The following is a 19543-nucleotide window of genomic DNA, read 5'->3' as shown; positions in this document are numbered from 1 at the left end:
GACATATTCATTTCACTTACCTGTCAAAACCCACAGCAAAGCCAAATAATTAAAAATCGGTTCTTAAATTTCTCATAGATGCTAAATGATATATAGAGTGATGACTTTGATAAACAATGTTTTGCTCCTGAGAATACTATTTCAGAGAGCTGACAGATTTTAGTCCATCCTCCTATGCAGGTTGCACACAAGTGCAGGTAGTATGAAAGAAAGTAGGACAGTGTCTATCTTCCAGGTATCTGTCTTAATGAAATCTACAATCAATGGTTTTAGGAAAAAAAAAGCATGTAATATAAAAGGAATAAAATACAAATGCTGGGGTTATGAGGAACAATTCAGAATTAAACCAATATTTTTTAATAAATAAAATTTTAATCATTCATCTCAGCCCTGCATGTAGTAGTGAATGATAAAATTCTTCCAGGAATCCCAGAGAAAGCCTTCTGTTTCATGGCTGATTGAGTTTTTTGAATAAAAGACGCTAAATTATAGAGGAAAGTTAATAATTGCTGCTGATTTATCCTGATTTTATTTCATTAAATGCAATGAATGCTGCAAATTCATACCTCATGTAACTGTTGAGTACAATGGCATTATTCGAGGCATGAATTTGATTCAATCTGTTCATTACTTGGTTATGTTGTCTGCTTGTCTGACAGCTGCAAGCCATGGAAAAAAAGATTAACCATCTTCAGCAAGTACTTTTCCTTTTCATGTCCTTTTTTTTTTTTTTTTTCTAAAATGCATATTTAACAAGGTTTTGAAATAACAATAGGATTAGATGCTTGAGAGAAAATTAGGTCATATATTTGTTAGATACAAATCTTGCAAGTAATTAGAAACATGGGTATCAAGCAATATTTGTATTCTGTACTGTTGTCTTTGTGTGGAGACAGTGGGGATTTCAGAATAACCCAATCAGTGTGCTCTGCACTTTTTCCCTATTATGTTTATAGAATACTAGTAAGGATGGCTTTTAAACACCTCCTATAAGGGGGGAAAATTACCTGCACGTAACCCACATTTATAGGTGTCTCTACTTTTAGAATACTTTTACAATTCCTTACCATGTTTAGATGTTTAAGTTGCAAGCTTAAATGTATTATACAGGTAACAAAGGAAATACAGTATTACACAGAATCTTTTTAGCTGCTGTTGGCATGAATCTTTAACATCAGTGACTACTTTTGTTAGTCAACTACTCAGCATAACATGAGAATAAATGGCTCTATATTAAAATAGAGATAAGTGAATGAATGTCCCAAATCTTGGAGCCAGTAACATTGCCCTAAGTCTTAATTTGATCATATTCTTACATGTTTCACTGAATGAGATTAACTTTGCAGTACTAACAGACAACTTATTAAATACTTTTAAAACCAGAACACATAAGACAGAAAACTGCCTTATGTATTTCTAGTTAAGAAAATACATTGCAGAGGCTCCTACCTGAAAGTTTATACATGGGAAATGTCGGCCATTTACCAGAGATGCACTGTAGACTGTGGCAAATTTCCCTCTTTCTCATACCCCTTTGCTCCTTGTGCAAGACTGAGCACTGAATGAGAAACAACAGCTATGTCTGTCTCTGAGAGAATTAAAACAGAGAGGTGAAATACTCTAAAGGAACAAGGGAATTAAAATAGAGAGGGGGAAAGCTGTAAAGGAACAAAGAAATCACAGGTGAAAAAAAAGATCAGCAAGAGGGATGAGAGAGGAGTGGCAGAGAAGAGCATATCTGGGCAGGTCAGGAACCAGGAGTGATTGATGAAAACAAGGGACAGCAGTGGTGTGGCTCAGAGGAACACAGAGAAACTGGAGAGCTTGACATAGGAGACAAGAAAATAGGGGAGAAAGGACAGAAAGGAAAGAGAAACCATGGAACTGTGATCAAAGTCAAGCCAGAAGTGGAAAGGGAGGAAACAGAAGCAAATAGTAATGAAACAATGAAGGAAAATTCAGAAACAAACTTTATTGCCCAGCCTTGGGCCAGCTGGAATCTTGAACTGGGAGACAGAAGGGGACTGTGTATAAACATTCTTTCCCAAGTTTGTGGCTTGGAGTATGTCTCAAATGATTTCTGCTGGCAGGAAAGTGGTGGAAGATGAAAATTGCAATTCCCTAGGTTCTGGCAACGCTGCGAGAAAGACTGGATGAACCTTTCAGAGCAGGAGTTCCTAGCAATGCCCTGGTCCTGTGCAGAGCCATTCCGCATGGGACAAACTGAAAGAGTAAACCCCAAGACAGTCCATGTGGCTTGCAAAAATTTAATTTACACATCACCCTAATGGCAGTTTAAGAGTCTTCTTTATAAGGTTATTGAAAGATAATACAGAAAATCCTACATTTAGTATCATCTTCAGTACTGGGAGGATTTGATGTGTATTATAAATATATTACATAACACCTCAGCTTGGTGGTATGTGAAGCAGCACAAGTGAAGGAAAGAATCATCTCAGCAAAGAGAAAGATTCCAACATCAGAATGGGGGAGGAGACTACAACAGCATCTTTCCTCCCCAAAATCAAAAATTGTAACAGAGATTAGCAAACTGCTTGGGGCAAGACAGACAACACTATTCAGTCTTTCACCAGGGGAAAACCTACCACCTAAGCCTGGTTGAGGCAGGTTGGATGGGTAGTGGCTTGAGAAAGTCCTTTCCTCTTGTCTAGGACCACCCTATTTGGGACACATTTGTCTTTAGATAATGGAGTCACCAGTCAAAGCTGAAAAGGGCAGGTATCAAACTCACGTGTCCTGGAGAAGTGCTGGAAAGCAATGCTGCACAATGGGAATAAGTTCCAAAGAGGAACATTGTGAGAGGTTACTGTAGGAGCACTGTCATCCAGACTGCACCCTGTGCTCCAGCCACCTCTTACTTCCTCCCTTTCTGCTTTGAGAGAGGAAAAAAAGACCCTCACAATTAATTAAAACCATAGATGAAGCCACCAGAGATGAACCAGGGAATAAAGAGGGAACAAAGCAATTAAGAACTTTCCTGTTAAAAATTCACTAGGTGTACTGTAAAATTCAGAGATTTGCTGTGCCTCTCAAAAATGCAGCAGAGAGAAGCAGACACTTAAAAGAGCTTTCATTACTTACGTGCCTTTGGCTCCCTTTCAGGATGTTGTAGAACTGGAAACAGCTACAGTAAATGTATTTTCTCTGCATTTGCCTTTCTTGACACAACACCTCCAATATTTTGATCTCAAGAATAATCAGCTCTTTTGCATTTCCTTTTCAACTAACTGCAGACTTTTGCAAGTTAAAAATTTATGACAACTTCTCTTCCTTTTTTTTTTTTTTTTTTTTTTCCTTTTCTTTCCTGAAAAAAATACATCTTTTTCCTACCACCTGTAACTATTAGTCTAAATGACATTCCCACCACTCTTTCTCCCTCCTTTGTGGTAACACACAAAACGAATTCCACCACAACAACCTGGTTTGTGGACACCATTATTCTGGAGACGAAACATTGTGTTGTGTCCTTTACCACTATTATGGGCAGTCAGTCTGTTAGAACATATTGGACGATTATAGGTTAGTCTTTTCAGAGAAAGCCGTGGGTTTCGAGTTAGCAGTAACCATCTATCAACTCTTGAGATTATGCCATGATTTACTGTCACAGCATCATGTATTCTCTGATCTTCTGCCTCCTGTGAAACATTGTGCTTTCCTTTTCTATTGATGTATCAACTATAACAGTTACAAGCAGCTACAGAAAAATCAATAGTGAACTTTCATTACTGTGCACATGAAGAGCACCATGCTGGGAGAGCACCTAGCACTTAAATAGTCACCAGCAGTAAGGTACACTGAGGATGTCTGTTATTTTGGTCTAAATGAAGAATGTCTGAATTGGAAACAACAAATAGTTAAGATTTTTGACACCACTGGATCTATGTCAAATTTTCCAGTCTGTGATGTTCTTTTCCCCGAAGTGTCAGGCTTGATTTGTACTTTCTGTACTGCTACCTGTGTATTTTTTTTTTTAATATAAGGCTGGCAGGGGAAATTAATACCAAAATAAATTGCTGGGCTGTGCTTCCCTTGGTTAAACAAAAGTGGTAAGAATTGTGTTAATCTTTGTTGAACTAGTCTATCTTATTAGTCAAAGCAAGCTGACTGGTGAACAGAGCAATAATCTCTGGGTTAAACACAAATAGATAGAGTTGAAAGAGGCAGCACAGTGTTACCACACACTCAGAAAGGCTCCTAAGACTGTGCACTAGGAAAAGCACTGAGTTGCTTTTCAACACAAGGTCTGGAAAAAATAGTGTCATTTTTATTTTAAAAATATTTGCCTGCCTCTGGGAACAAATTAACATCCAATTAGAGAATGTAAATGAAGAAAGGCAAGAACAGTAAGTGTGTGAGTGCACTGCCTTGAAGGAGCCTGGGCCATTTAGTGTTTCAGGTCATTTCCCCAGCAATTGGGCAGGAGTCCCTGCAGGGCGGGTGGGCAGCTCTGCTGCAGGGGTTACTGGGAACTTTGGCATTTTGAGACTGTGGTGAATTTCAGCTGCAAATGCTGTGATTGATGCTCAGTACCTTAGATAGGTGGATTTCCATGAAACTAAAGCATGAGGATACACATATGTATGCACATTAATTGTATCCTACCAAATGCATATCCCACTGCCTGCTGTGGCTCCAAGGAAAGCACAATTTCTTGGCTAGTAGGGATCTGGAGCCCCATAATTCATGCTCCTCCTGTTAAAGCCTGTGACTGTGTTGTGTATGGAAACATCTCATCCATATATGACCAAAACATTTCAGTCTGAGCCAAGCAGTGAGCACAAATCTGGAGTTTTTCTGCTGCTGTTCCTTACTGAGCAATTGAAATGTTAAAAATATGCTGAGGTAGTACCTTACTGAGAGTGTCCAGTCCTTTCTGACTAGGACTTCCTGTCAAGAAATCAGAGGTAGCTGAAAAATAAAACTCTCTCTCCTAAGAGCTGCATGTTTGAAACCAGGTGTAGGAGTATTTACTCTATTCCTTCTGTCCCTACCCTGTCTGATTGATGAGTAACCATGTTGCCAGAGGGACTTTCAGATGAATTTTCTTTAGCTTTCATATCTGTGTGTTTAAAAGCTTAAGGAACAAGCATGAAGGGCACATCCAAGTCTTTGGAAAAATAGTCCAAAGGCTCTACTGACACACACTGGGTGCCTCTCCAGTGTCCTGCAGGCAGCACTGATGCCTGCAGTGCAGCTGCACTGAAAGGTGTCCCTATCTGGGCTTTTGTCATCCCATTTGCCAAGCCATTTCCACAACTAAGCCCAGACATCTATGACAGTAAAAAGTGAAATTTGCAACTTCCGCTCAGGTCAAATGTCAGAAACAACATGTTCTAAAATACTGCAGCTGAAAATGAACTCCCTTAGTTGTGTTTATTGCCCATGAAGGCAATACTGGCAGTACTCATTTCCACATTTAAGCAAATTCATGGGCTGCTGCAGTCAGGTGTGGTAGTGATCTGGTGACTGGTACACTCCTGTATATGACATTACCAAACTTGTTGGCTCTTTTCATCTCAAGCCAGCGTGGTTTTTTGGCAGTGCTAACTTGATAGGGGATTGAAAAAACACCAGCTTCAGGGTACCATCAATGTCTTGTGAGCTGTCTGCATCTACATTTACACAGAAAATAACTATAACTGCCCAAAGTAGAGTCCACCTCTTAAGAATAATAGAATTCAAAGGTTTGGATAACAGGCATCATATATTTGTTTCTACTGTAGTGCTTTCAGTACTGAGCAAATAAATGAAAGCATTTCATTTTATGTTATTTCAGCACAATTATATCAGAAAATAGTTCTGTTACTGATTTCCACTTCTCACATGTTACACAGGCAGAGGTGATTGTCTTTCTCATGTTCTTTCTAAACTAAAATCAGCTTCCACTGATGCAACTTAGTTCAGTGAAAAAAACCTCCAAACTGTTAGTGCAAGTACTGGCACATAGAACTAGTAAAACCATGTCTTGAAAAGTCTCAGAAAAGAGTAAAAACAGGTTTTTGAAATCAATGACTAAAAGACAATTAGTTCTCAACTAAGCCTTGCCTGAAAATAGTGCAGGAGGCTTAACACTCTGAATTATTTGTCAATTATGTTGACAGAAAATCATAGTAGAGTGCTGTACCTCTCAGATTGGCACATCGCTAAAACACTTTTGTTTAATTCTCCTTCTCTCAATGAGAATATATTATAATAATTTTTGGTCCTGTGAGAATTTGGATCTAAACAAAAGAATAATGCCAAACAGTATTCACCCACTAATGAAAACCTGGTATGAACTTCAACCATTATCTGGGAAGCACTATAATGATATAATCCAGACTGGCTGGTCTAATATTTTTAACCAAGTTGAAAAAGTTTGAAATATAATAATTAAATGCAAATACAGTTCTGATCCCAAAGACCAGAAGAATGCCTTTAAGCTAGTATTTATAACAAGAGCTATTCGACTGAGCTCTCTTGTAAATTTTATCATACCTGAGGCAGTTTTCCTCAGTCGATTAACTGGAAAGCTGAATATATCCTGAGGCAAACCAGACATCTAGTACAGGCTAAATTCAACTACTGGAGCTTAAATTTGGCTTAATATATCCCCACTTGGATCTGCCTGTTTAATTCTCTTTCATATGATAACGTTGGTTTATTCATAGTCTGGACTTGCCACCTGAACAAACTGTACCTCATATCTTATTCTAATGGAATAAGAAAACTTTGCAAAAACCACAAAAGTTCCTGACTGAAAATCATATGCAAATTTGGGATTAAAAACTGTTTTGTGAAGTGACTACAAGATTAGTACAGAGAGATTTTTCCCCTAAGGAGTACTGCTTTTTATGATCATGTATTTTTTATACTCTGCAGAGACAGATGGGCTTTATAAAGGATAGAGCCTGATACTCAAAAGGGTTTCAGTGGCAGCTGCATTTCTATGTTTTAACCTCAGTAGAAATTTATATCCTATATTTTTCTAGAAAATATTTATATTTCTACTTTTTGGATTATATCACCCCTTGGTCAAGTTCCAGTGGCAGCAGTAGAAATACCTCTGAGATTAATCTGTTCCATTATTCCTACTTTAAACAGTACTTGAGTAGCAAGAGTGGGATAGAAAGGGAAAGGATAGATAATGTGCAAGCTTCTCATGAGAGCAATAAAGGCAAACATTCAAAAAAGTTACAAATGTCTGGGCAAAAGCAAAGCAAAATTTTTCTAGGTAAAGGCAAATCTCTTGAAAATTTGCTTTCCTTATTTTCTAAATATTCAGCTTCTTCTCACTAAATAATAGATTGTTTTTTGCTCCCCTTAAAACTATACCACACTATTATTGTGATTTGCATATAACGCCCTTTCTGCCTCAGTTCCTAACTTCAAGGACTTCATATGATGTCCTATCACCATTCCCAGGAACTTCATAAATATTTATGAAATCTTAAACTATTCACACCCTACAAATTGCAGGCATTGACAGATAATTCTCTTAAAACACCAACAACTCCGTGTGCTATTGAAGATTAAAATCATGCTGCAGAAATTACCTGGGGAAACTCTTTGGTTCAAGAAATTTCCTATTGAGTGTAATTTTTTTAACTTACCAGAAGCCTAATTTCTGCTTTTATGAAATTTGATACTGTGACACTAGTGCTCTGGCTGCAGATTTGCCTGCATGTAAGCATATACATACATGTATATGTATATGTATATGTATATGTATATGTATATGTATATGTATATGTATATAAAAGCTTGGTGATGGCATGACAATTAGAACAGTAGTTTTGGTATTAACTGTCATTCCAACTGACTATTCAAGGACAAACATTTATAGGCCAAACATATAATACGACCCTGGGATGAGGGGAGGAGTTCAGAAAAAAATGAGTTTTGACTCATTTTCTTTCTCAGTTTATCTGTGAGACCTTCACTAAATCATTTCTGCCCTAGTTTAGCAACATGTGCTCACAGTACAAATATGAGCATGCCTCCACAAGACAATGGTTACATGGTTTTTCCCAGAAAAGAGAGACATAGATTGAGACTTTTTTTCTAGCATTGATCTGTCATTTACCTTAAGTGGTCACTAGATCAAATACACAAACAAGCCTAGAAGCAGGAACCAGAAAGCCACATCAGCCCAGGAAGGTTCCCTTCCCACCAGCCTATAAATGCAGGCAGTAAATTTGGGCTTAATCACATAGGGTTAATTTTTTCAGTGCACCAGCAGAGCTTCATCCTGAAGACTGGAGCACACTTTCACTGAGAACAGCCTGTAGCAAGCAATAGCAGAGACCACCCATTGACATGGTGAGAGACTCCAATTGTTTGAGGAATTTCCTTGAAGACACAAGAGAGCAACTGCTCTCCAAATTCCTATTCCTCTGTCATGTCTTCAAAGAAAGCAGCAGCTACTCTTTTATGTGGAACATAATCCTATCAGTGAATGCTTAAGCATGGATTAAAATACCTACAGAATAAACCTTTGGGCCATGGATGGGCTGCCCTCCGTCCAGGAGGAGCAGGAGACAAGCAGCACATTTCACTGCTGAGCACAGGGCAGGGCTGGGACTGCAGGAGGGACAGAGCTGCAGGCAGGGAGGGGGCTTTACAAACTGAAAGAAAGCGAGGTGGTAGTGGAGTTTGAGCCTGGCAAAGAGGAAGTGCCAGCAGTGGGACCGCTGCTTGGGGTCTGTCTGTGGTCTGTCCCCACATCTTCTGGGCTGGGCCACAGTTTCATCCCCACTGGCTGCCCACACCTCTGGCTGTGTGGATCTACCACCCCTGGCTTTGTGGGTGCACCTGGATGGATTTTTCCCTCCCAAGCTGCAGTGAGAAACCCTGGACTTTGTATTTAAGGGTGTAGCTGGCTGTGGACTTTGGGACAGGATCTGTGAGCAGCTCTTCCATCAGATGCCTGGCAGGATCTTGTTTTATTATGTTTCAATAACAACCATATCACATATGCCTCATGTGCAAGTAATAAGGATGTTGGTTCCTGGGGTGTCAGGACAAGAAGTGAGTGGAGATTTTGTTTGTTTGTTTAACTTCCAAGAGAGTAAATGCAGCCTGAGCTGCTGAAAGTCAAGCTGGTTTATTTTCCTGAACGATGACTCAGTAATTACACCAGTCATAAAGATTCAAGAAATCAAATTAAGCTTTGCCCTTTGTCTTTACTGGGACGGTAAGAAAAGAAACAACTGAAATACAGTAACCTACTTCCACAGTCACACAAGGAGAGGAATCCACCTCATTTCCCCATGACTGTCTTCCCACTGCAGAGCTAACAGTGGCAAAAGCAATTATAAAATTACTCACAAAATCAATAAGCATGATTTTTAACAGACATTAGGAGCTTCTCAGTATGAATCCATCATTTTACAATCCTTTTAGAACAGAAAAATAGACTTCAATATTTTTAATAGCATTAGAAAGAAGCTTACCACTATAAAGCAATATGAAAATGTTTTAGTTGAGTCTGAGTTGTTCTGAAAGAAACCAAAAGTCCATCAAGACTGAAAACAGAGGGAGTGAAATAGGATCCAGACTAAGAAATACAGTTTGTTCTCATAAGCATCTTATTCTCATTTTAAAATATATACAGTCTTGCCCAATACTTGGGAATGAATAGAAGAATTTAACTAAGATTTTCAAAACAATGTGCCTTTTATCAGATGTTACGTTCAACTGAAAATGAAAATTACTTTATGACCCTAATAAATAGTCAGAGATCGACTGTTGCACTGTTACAGACAGCTCAGCCACTGCCAAAAAAGAATCCTAAAGACAGGAAAAGTTTTCTACACATTCAGTTTGGACTTGGGAGTCTTAAGAAAAGTGCTTTTTGTTCTTATGGTGCTGAGGTTTTTCAAGGTTTGAAAAGTGCTAAATATATGCAGCTTATCACTGATTAACAAACATCTATCAAGAATTGTTTCCCATGACTTCTAAGTGAATAATATTCAGCACAGTCCTGCAGTAATAAAATTGAGGGGAATTTTGCAGTAAGGAGCTTATCTTTACCATAAATCTTCCTTCATTACGGCATTTTGTCTGTCAAGAAGGCTTAGCTATAGAATGGCATGCATCTGCCTTCGTGACAGATGTGCTATATGGAACTGCTGCTGTTGCCCTTAGTTTCAATGAAGGAGAATTGTGGGTAATTTTCAGGGATTGGCACTTTATCAACCATTACTACACTCGCCTTCAAAAAAATTTTAGCAGGTGTCGAAAATCTTACCTGTGTTTTAAGTCCTGTAACACACAGATTTTGCAGGGCTAGCAGAAACTAGGAAAAAAAAAATAGTACAAAACTGTTCAAATGGAGGGAGGTTCGGTAACATCACCTCAGTCCTGGTTAATTCCCCTTCTTTGAACTATTTTGGGTTAAACACTTTCATCAGAACTAACATATTCCATCTGGAAGCTCAGATGGGAATTGGCCTCGCACTAAAGCCGCTGCTGAGGAGCTCGGCCATGTGAGGAGGCACGCTGCCACTTTCCCTGATAAAACAGAATGTTTCCAGGCAGAGGCGATGCTGCTTCTTAAGCCCTGCAGCATGGCAGGAAGGAACCAGGCAAACCTCCCACAGGGCAAGTCCAAAGGCCATCCTGGCCAAAACCACCCTCAGCAGAGTTTGGAAGATACAACAGTTTATCAGAGAGCTAATCAGTCGTTCCAAAGAGCTGCCAAGTGTTAGAGACATTGGGCTTCCATGAAGTCCTTAAATACGGGGTTCATCAGCCCCCTCTGGGTGAGGAAGCTCAGGCCAGGGCTGGTAACAAGCCCTAGTGCCTGGAGTCTCCATGGGTCTGGAAGCAGCCTTGTGAAAGGGAGAAATTCTCTTTCCCGTGGAGAGCCCTAAAATCTTATTTTGTCCTTGCAACGGTACAAAACGCAGAGAGGCGGCTGAGCTGTGTTCACACCTCTTCACTGCTTCATGTAGAAACAGCATCAAATAAAAGACACAAGCAGCAAAATGTATCCAGCTTTCTCTGGGAAATATTTACTGCTCCCAAAGAGTTACTGTTTTTCAAAGTTAAATCTCTCATTCTGTTTCATTTTTCTTTTCAAAATTCCCTGACCAAAGGAAATTCTCTATAGATTAGTACATCCCCAAATTTTCAGTATTTCATGTTTGGAATATGAGAGGGAGAAAATCTCTCTGAAACCTAAATATTTTTCCCCTCTAAAGACCAGACCCATTTTGGGGGAAAATATGCAAAAGTGTTCTCCTTGGGCTGAATGTTGTATGCAGTTTCAGCTTAATGCACGATTTTATGGCAGATGTAGAAAATAATCAAAATAGGGGGATATCTGGGAATACTGGCGGAACTTTACTGTGACTGCAGAGCAGATCCTGACACACTATAATACTGTTTTTGTCTTAATCGTCAAAAGTAAGCTATAGAGAACAAAAATTCTTTGTTTGACAGAAAAGCAATTGCTATTTCTTGTAAAACATATAATATATTCCAGAAGACCTAAGGGTTTACTTTTCAATAAGGATAGAAAAGATGCGCGCCCCACTGTGAGCTCACAGTAAGGCTGTTTCATGTAAAAAGTTGGTAATTAGTCCCTGAGTGAATAAAGTAGAAGAGCTAAGAGACTGATACTTACTGTAGCAACACAAAACACTTTTTCTAGCTGCTAGGATTTAAAGGGTGTGTGGGTGGGAGGGGGGAACCTACTCCTACTCATTTAATTTACAACCATCTAAACTTCAGAAAATGATTTCTTGCGTTACGCTTCAACATGTGTACTTTAAATTGTTACTAACTGATGTAAAGATTGATGAGACATTCTAGTTAAAAAAAAAAAAAAAAAAAAACACAGGAATGAGGAATTATGTGAAAGCATAAGCATGTGCCGTGCTGTACACATCAGCAGCAGATTTCATGCTCATTGTACACGACTGCCTTCAGCAGTTACCCCAGAACTGCTTGGTGTCTCACTAAGTTAACTCCTTAGCAGTCAAAGGAAACACTTGTAAAACTGAATCTGTTTAACCACAGTTACATGATAAAGACCAAGCACAAAACCAAATTCAAACCACAGAAAAACCACCTACTTTAAACCCCAAATTTATTATTTAATCTTATTTGTATCATTAACAGCTAACACTAAGTACCACCAGTGAAAGCTGTACCGTTTCTTGTTCTACCTGCATAACTTGAAGTTACTGGAAATTACTTAATATTCACATGTTTTCCTTTGTTATTACTCATCTTTAGCAGAGCTAGAGTTCATTATTCTCTTTCAAAAAACTCCATAATTTTTATAGCAATTACGGGTTCAGCAAACCTATTTTTGACAATACATAAATATCCCAGGAGAGCTTGAGAGATAACAGTGGAGCTTTCCACAGAGCTCCCAGCACATGTCCTTTGACTCCTCTCTGTTAAGATTGTCTCATTTGCTTTACTGCAACATTCACTGTTAATGTATAGGAGATAAGAACACGTATCAAAAGTCATATGCAGAGATCTCGGTCACTTCATGGAGACTCACCCCAGATCAGGTTGCCCCTATCTCCCTGCTGTTATAATTGCAGTCCTGGGGAGATCTACACACAGATTAATTGTGTAGTGATGTACTAAACTATGATTACTTGGACTGTCTCTGATTCAGTATAGAAAGTCAGGGAAAAACTACATTTTTTCACTGGTTAAATAAGAACATCTTGTTTACAAGCACTGACCCTCACCAGAAATCGCAAAAATTTGTTTAGAGGAAAGACTTTTAAAGTATTTTAAAAGTATATAAAAGTACATTATAAAAGTATTTTAATGTACATGCACATCCTATGCCACATGTAGTATGAATGGGGCATAGGAGCCAAGAACTACTTTTGGTTTGCTGTTAGTATCCATTTGGACTTGTTTTTCCATCCTGGCTGCAGCGTTTATGCTGCCACATGTGAGTGTTGAAGGAACTGTCCACTGAGATGAGGAAGGAGATTGTGATTTTTCAATAGATATATAATCTATGCAATAGCATTTAAGCAGGCGGTAAAAATAATAACGGACCTGGTTTTCCAAAAAGCCAGCACAATCCCGTAAACTGTATGGCTGAAAAAAGACAGACAGCAACAGGAAGATGCCCTTTGAATTTAAAGGGGGTAGGATCAGCTAAGAGTTTGTAAAACTTCCTGACTTTTAAAGCTAGTTTTACAAAGGAAAAATAGTTCCAAATACTGATTCTGAAATCATCATATGTTTTACCTTGCTGTGTAACAGTTTAAACTCCAGCATAGTCCCTGTTTTCTGTAAGAGTTTCTATGTTCTAGCAATTCATTCATGATTATATTTTGCATCTGAAACAACCTATTTAAATTAATTCTGATAGCTGATACCGTTTCTTTCTTAATTTTATAAAAATATGCTTAGAACACCCAATTTTTTAAACCAGGTTACACTAGCTACAAAATACCTTGGGAGTTTTCTGTAGGTACATAAAATAATAAACAGCTATATTTTTGGTGAGAAAATGTCCAGTGTAATACAGGAAAACATGATTATCCAAAGATCTCCAGAGATACTGGCAAAAAGACTTTGGATAAATGAGTTGAATAGCTAAGGGACCAGGCATAGCAGCTTTGAAGTTTCCAGTCCTCTTCACTTGGGATAACGTAAAGTTCAGATGATTCTTGTTGGACAGCCGTCACAATTTAAATATTAAGGGTGAGTTCCTTAAGTCAAGTAGCACAATTCTGGTGGATGTTATGTCCCCGGTTCCCAAACAAGCCGCACAAGCCCAGGAGAGTCACAGGCTTCATTTCCACAGTGAAACTGGGACAGGAAAGAGGCAGGCAATAACAAGCCCAGCAGGAAACACTGGCCCCGGCTCATTTAAGAGGGAACCCAAGGTGCAGCCAGCAGCCAGCACATTCCGGAGGGGCTCCTGCCCAAAGCCTGCAGCTCGGGCTCTGGAGGCTGTGTGCGCTGCCACCAGGACCCACGGCATCGTTCCCATCCAAAACCAATGTTTGCCTCCTGCAACCATTTCCCTCATGTTCCAGCACTGAGTTATGTGCAGGAACCACTATTTGCTCTGCTTAAAGCACTTCTAGGAAAAGCTGCAGTGAGACCCAATTTACACAGGCTCCTCATGGATCAGGTGACCAATGTGTGTTCCTATTTTGCAAAGGAAAACACTCATTTCCCCACAATCAAAGGCTGGTATTTACAATGAACCAAATTCTGCCAAATTCTCAATCTCCTAGGCTCCAAGAATATCCACAGGCGAACAGATTTGTCTTTATACAAAGTGATTTAGCAGTATAGTTGTGCCCAGCAGCACCATGCTTTAGCCTTACAAGAAAGTGCTAAAGTACACTACTGATGGTTAAAATGATCAAACACAACCAAAGCAAGCTCTCCCAGCAAGTGCACTTTAATCAGTTCTCTCTTCCTGCATTAGAGCAGCACTCTAATTTGCAAGCTTTAGAATAACTTCTGCATTCACTAGACATGTTAAAAGACAATTCCATCCAAGTGGTTTTTACACAAGGGAGCAAACAATGAGGAGATAATATGCTGGCATTTATCTCTGACCAGCATTTCCAGAGCTTGAACTTGCTGTATAGGAACAGGAGATAATCAAACAGAGGCAGAGTGAACAAACTGTACCTGCCGTGCTGATGTAAATGCCCCCTTGTCCAATACCAGAAAAAAAAAAAAAAATCAGTGTTGGATTTCAGAAACCATATGCAGGTTAAAGGGCGCCATTCTTATCTAGTATTCCACCCAAAGGACAATGATTTCATTTTATAAAGATCATTAGTCAGTGAAATATATATTTTAGAGAGTTTCTAGTAGGGAATATTATTTTGGCAGTCACTGGAGTGTACCAGATGGTTCATTAACATAGGCTAGACAAGTCAAAGGCTTTCAGAATCATTTAGAAAATGTCAAACAGAAACAAGAACGCTGTCACTTTTTATTAGAATTAACTACATCATACCCTGGACACAGATTTCACCTTGGGTCAGAAAAATTAATACAGAATTATATGAATTGTGTAACATAGTAGGTTAAAGATAGGGCTTCCTCTTGGGACTCATTTGCTAGCAATATATTATGGTCTTCTACTTTAGGAATCCTCAACCTTTCTTTTTGTTAGCTATGAAAAGAGCTGACCTTGCTCAGACTCCATTGGTGTCTAATTGATTTGAGGTATATGCAGAATTTCAACAAGACACTTCACTAAAGCTCTTTTGTGATCATTTTCCCAGGAAAGTTGGCAGAAGGGTTCACTGAATATTCAGCAGCTTGTAAAGTATGCTTTTGTCAGGAGGCAAAAAAATACATCCATTAAGTGAAACACTGACTTCCTAAACAGGAATTAAAATGCAACTGAATTGTTACCTTTTTTTTTTTTTTTTTGTTATCATTCAGATGTCAAAAATCTCGAGAACTTCCAGCTTGTGGAAGGTGTTCAGGAACAAGTGAATGCTGCTCTGCTGGACTACACAATGTGTAATTACCCACAGCAAACAGACAAATTTGGGCAGCTTCTCCTGCGACTACCAGAAATCCGGGCCATCAGTATGCAGGCCGAAGAATACCTCTACTACAAACACCTGAACGGGGATGTGCCGTGTAATAACCTTCTCATTGAGATGCTGCATGCAAAGAGAGCATAAATTATACCCATTAGAGCTTCTGCTTTCAAGGAAAAAGAAATTATTCTGAACTGCTCCAAGCAACACTAATTAAAACGTGGTTTTAAGACTTTGCAAAATGGTATAATAATCAAATACTAATAGTAAATAAGTGATGTATCAGGGTATTTGTATTGCAAACTGTGAATCATATGCTACACATCCCCAAAGGAATCCATATAGGACTTTATACTGGAGTGAACTTACCAAGTGGAAACCATCACCAATGTCAACATGAAAAAGGACAGAATGATCCTTGTATATTTAACTCTGCCGATTGCCAACACGAAAAAACCTAGGTGAAAAAAACCTGATCCGTATTGTTGAGCTAAGACGGTGAGGAATTTGAGTGCACTAAATTCCTTCACTGCATAGAAGGACTCATAAAACAGTTACAACAGATGCAAAACTGCATCTGCAGCATCTTCTGTCACTCTTACAAGGACCCAACACTTACTTCTTCTGTGCTAAATGATGTGGCATCCGTTGAACAAGCTGTTAAGAGAGAGCTGGCCTAGGCCACGTGCTGTGTGCTGTGGCCACCAAACCCTCAGAGCTGGGCCTGCAAACTGCTCCTAGGAAGAGTCTGGTGTCCAGTTAGCTTGGCGTTCCTAACTGTCTTCTGAAGTTTGTTTTGTCACGTGTCCATGTTGTTCTACCTGGCAGTATCCCTCTTCTACTGCTCTTATCAGACAGCTGTTCAGTAGCTAAGGAAATAGTCCAAAGTAAATTAGCCAATTCAACTGCATCCTCAACCAGGGCAGCAGCTAAAGATGGCTCCACTATATATTTATGGCTGTTTCCAAATAAAGGAAATGGAAGTGTTTTAGCTATCCCAAACAACACTTTCTTTGAGGAGAAAACAGAAATAAAGACACCGAATACTAATATTAAAAAAAAAAACCTAAAAGAATTTTTCAAATAATTTTGTGATAAAAGAAGTGTCAAGAGAATTTTACGACCGGGTGACGCCATGGAGCTAATTAGGAAATCATCTTAAAAACTGCCAGTAATTTGTTAACTAAATTTCTACTCAAACATGTTTTATCTAACAAAACTTCCTGTTTTTAAAGTTAGGTAATACACTGATTTTTTGCAAGAAAGAAGAGTGATACTGCTGTGTCTACGTAGGCCAAAGTCTGCTGCAGAACAAATATTAGAAAAGAACAAACACTTCTCTCTCTGTCCAAATGAAGATATCAGTATTAACATGTAGTGCCACATTTATAAGTCTTGCCTTATTTCATTACCCTTAAAGGTAACTGCGCAGGTGTAGATCAACATACATTTCAAAATAAAGTATTAATCTCTAACATTAACAAAAACATAGTGTTTACATTCTTTAGGTCCTGTGGGGAAAAAACTGTGATAAAATTGCAGAGCAGTGATTTCCTTATTATTTCTTTTAAATTGGTAATTATTTTACCAGTACTTAATTACTGTATGTCGTGAGACACTAAAATCAATAGGGGTATTTCATTTTGACTTTAATTTTTGAGATTATCGGCTGCACAATCACTTGTAGAAACTGTATAAAATCCTAATACTTTAATTTTTTTCATGAAGATTGCTGGCTTTTGAATAGTTTATTTATATTGTATATGATAGTTTTCACTGTAGACAATTATGATGCTAATTTATTGTTCTTTGGTTTCATCTTTATATAAGATATAGCCAGAATGAAGAAGCCAAATATATGTGTTTACTGTAGCATGTCTTCAAGTTAGTGGAACATAGTTCAGGGACACAGAAGGGTCTTTACAAATTAAAATCATTCACTTGATTAAATGTCTGTAAATCTTCATAATCCTAAATGTAGTTTATTTAAATCTATTGTAAATTATGTGAGTTATAACTTTTTCTGTTTCACGTGAACTTGAAAAGGTGCATTTCTCTCACTCTTGTCCAACCACTCATACATTGTATACCAAAGACATCAGTTATTACATCTGCATTAGTACGAAGCACACTCTTTTAATTGCCTGTATTAATCAGCTCTAATATTCTGTCCATGCATAGGGTACCAACACAGCAAAGCCAAGTGTCTGCAACTCCTACATGCCTGTCTTGTACCACAGCACACACGTACAGACCTCGAGCACGCCAAGCACAGCCCCTCAGCATCCCCCAGGGCAGACGGAAGCATTATTTAAATACCAGTGTTCTCCCTCAAACAAACGAAATTAACAGTAAAGTGCGGGTGCCGATTGATGGTGGCTGTGAAATACACAAACAAAATAAGTGTGGTCATTCTTCCCTTTTTGAAAGAAAAGCAAAGCATTAATTCAAGTGTTTGCATTCTGTATTTCCTCTTTTTTTTTTCCTCTTGAAATGCTACAGTGAACCTCACTGAATATTAAGGGAAAAGCTGAAAAAATATTGCTAACTCTTCACATCGCCATTATCCTTATACAGGATGGAAGAATTAAAATAAGAATGTAGAAGAAAGGAACAATTTAGGTTAATGGAAATGGTCTCAGATAATCGAACATATATTTGCCCATGTCCGGGGTTCCAAGAATCCCATGGTATTGCCCAAAGTACACGAACAAAAGAAAACAAATCACAAAAAGAACCCGCTCACGTTAATTGTTAACTACTTTGTAAGCAAGCATTTTCTTCTGACTGCCTTATTGATTACAGGATATATTAGTAAAAGCAGACTAAAATTCAGAAGGTTTGGCTTTGGCTGGTTTATTATAGTTGTTCTGTGTTTGTAAACAGACAATCTGTAAAGTCTGACTATTTGTATTACAGATGTTCTGCAGCTGCCTTGGATTTAAATCCATGCAACTCTTAGAATGTGCAGTGAGTTACTTGTTGAAGTTGAAGTTCTCTTACTGTATCAGTGAAATACATATTGTCATGTCAGTTCTTGCCAAGAGTTTCTCATCACCAATGGAATTATTTTTTTTTTCAGTATTTCAATAAATATTGATATGCCCGTGCTGATTACTTTATAATTGTCTTTATAATACCATCATTCCACTGAAATGAAGCATCAGTGAAAAATCAGGTAATCAAAAGAGGAGAGTAAAATGCGGGAGAAATATAAGCACCAAAGAGCATTTGACACCAGTGGAAGACACAAGAGTATCAGACACCAATGGTGACATTACCTAAGCTGAAGCCAAGTGAATACAGCTAAAACAGATCAGAAAAGATGAATCTCTAATTAGAAAGAAATTTACCACTTAATACTTTGAAATTAATACCTTTGATCTCACACTGCACAGGTAATTTTCACTTTACATGCACCCATAAAGAGTTAAGCAGCCAAAGCATCAGGGAGAGAAAATGACAGAACAAAAGAAAATCAGGTAACAGGATCCAGCAGAGCTCAGGATAACCTCTCAGCAATGTAAATACATGGCAGGGCCAGGGGCAAACCCACAGCTTCCAACACAACTGCCAGTGCAGGCTGCCAAGGAGACAGATGTTACTGCTACTAGAGAAAAATATTTTCCTAAAGTTGCCCTCTGGCTCATTTGATTGCTGTTCTGAGAGCAGGAGGTGAAGTGGTCCAAGAGAGCTTGTCAGCTGTACCCTACTGTTCTGAGGCTGAGTCCAGTGCCTCGCCTCAACTGTCTGGTAGCTGAAACAGGGCTGTTCTCTCAGGTGCCAAATGCTAATGCTTCAAGGGAAAAAGCAGGGCTATAATTAGTTATTTACAAATCCCGCACTTGAATGAAACAAATCTTGGTTTAGTGTTGCAATAAAAGCAGAGTAAAACGCAGAGGGTTTGGTGGCTTACAAATGAGGATTATTTTAACTTTTAGGAATCGTAACTGAAACCCATGGTTTTGCAGAGGACCCAGGGGAGATTTCAGGGTTAATGTATTTCAGCTAGTTTTCCTTACAAGAGA

The 19543-nt window shown here is 38.6% G+C and overlaps 1 protein-coding gene across 2 annotated transcripts in view; it reads left to right on the top strand.

The window, feature by feature from the left end:
- NR5A2 (nuclear receptor subfamily 5 group A member 2) overlaps window positions 1-18629 on the top strand; it is an 88331-nt gene extending 69702 nt beyond the window's left edge. For both annotated transcript variants that reach the window (XM_066324611.1, XM_066324610.1), the window contains one exon: window positions 15412-18629. In XM_066324611.1, the coding sequence (XP_066180708.1) occupies window positions 15412-15659 (248 nt within the window). In that variant the 3' untranslated portion in view covers window positions 15660-18629. The remainder of the gene's footprint in view (window positions 1-15411) is intronic.
- Window positions 18630-19543: the final 914 nt, after the last annotated feature.

The sequence above is a fragment of the Sylvia atricapilla genome, chromosome 9, assembly GCF_009819655.1.
Source record: "Sylvia atricapilla isolate bSylAtr1 chromosome 9, bSylAtr1.pri, whole genome shotgun sequence".
NCBI lineage: Eukaryota > Metazoa > Chordata > Aves > Passeriformes > Sylviidae > Sylvia > Sylvia atricapilla.
This window is presented reverse-complemented; position numbering and strand designations above follow the sequence as displayed.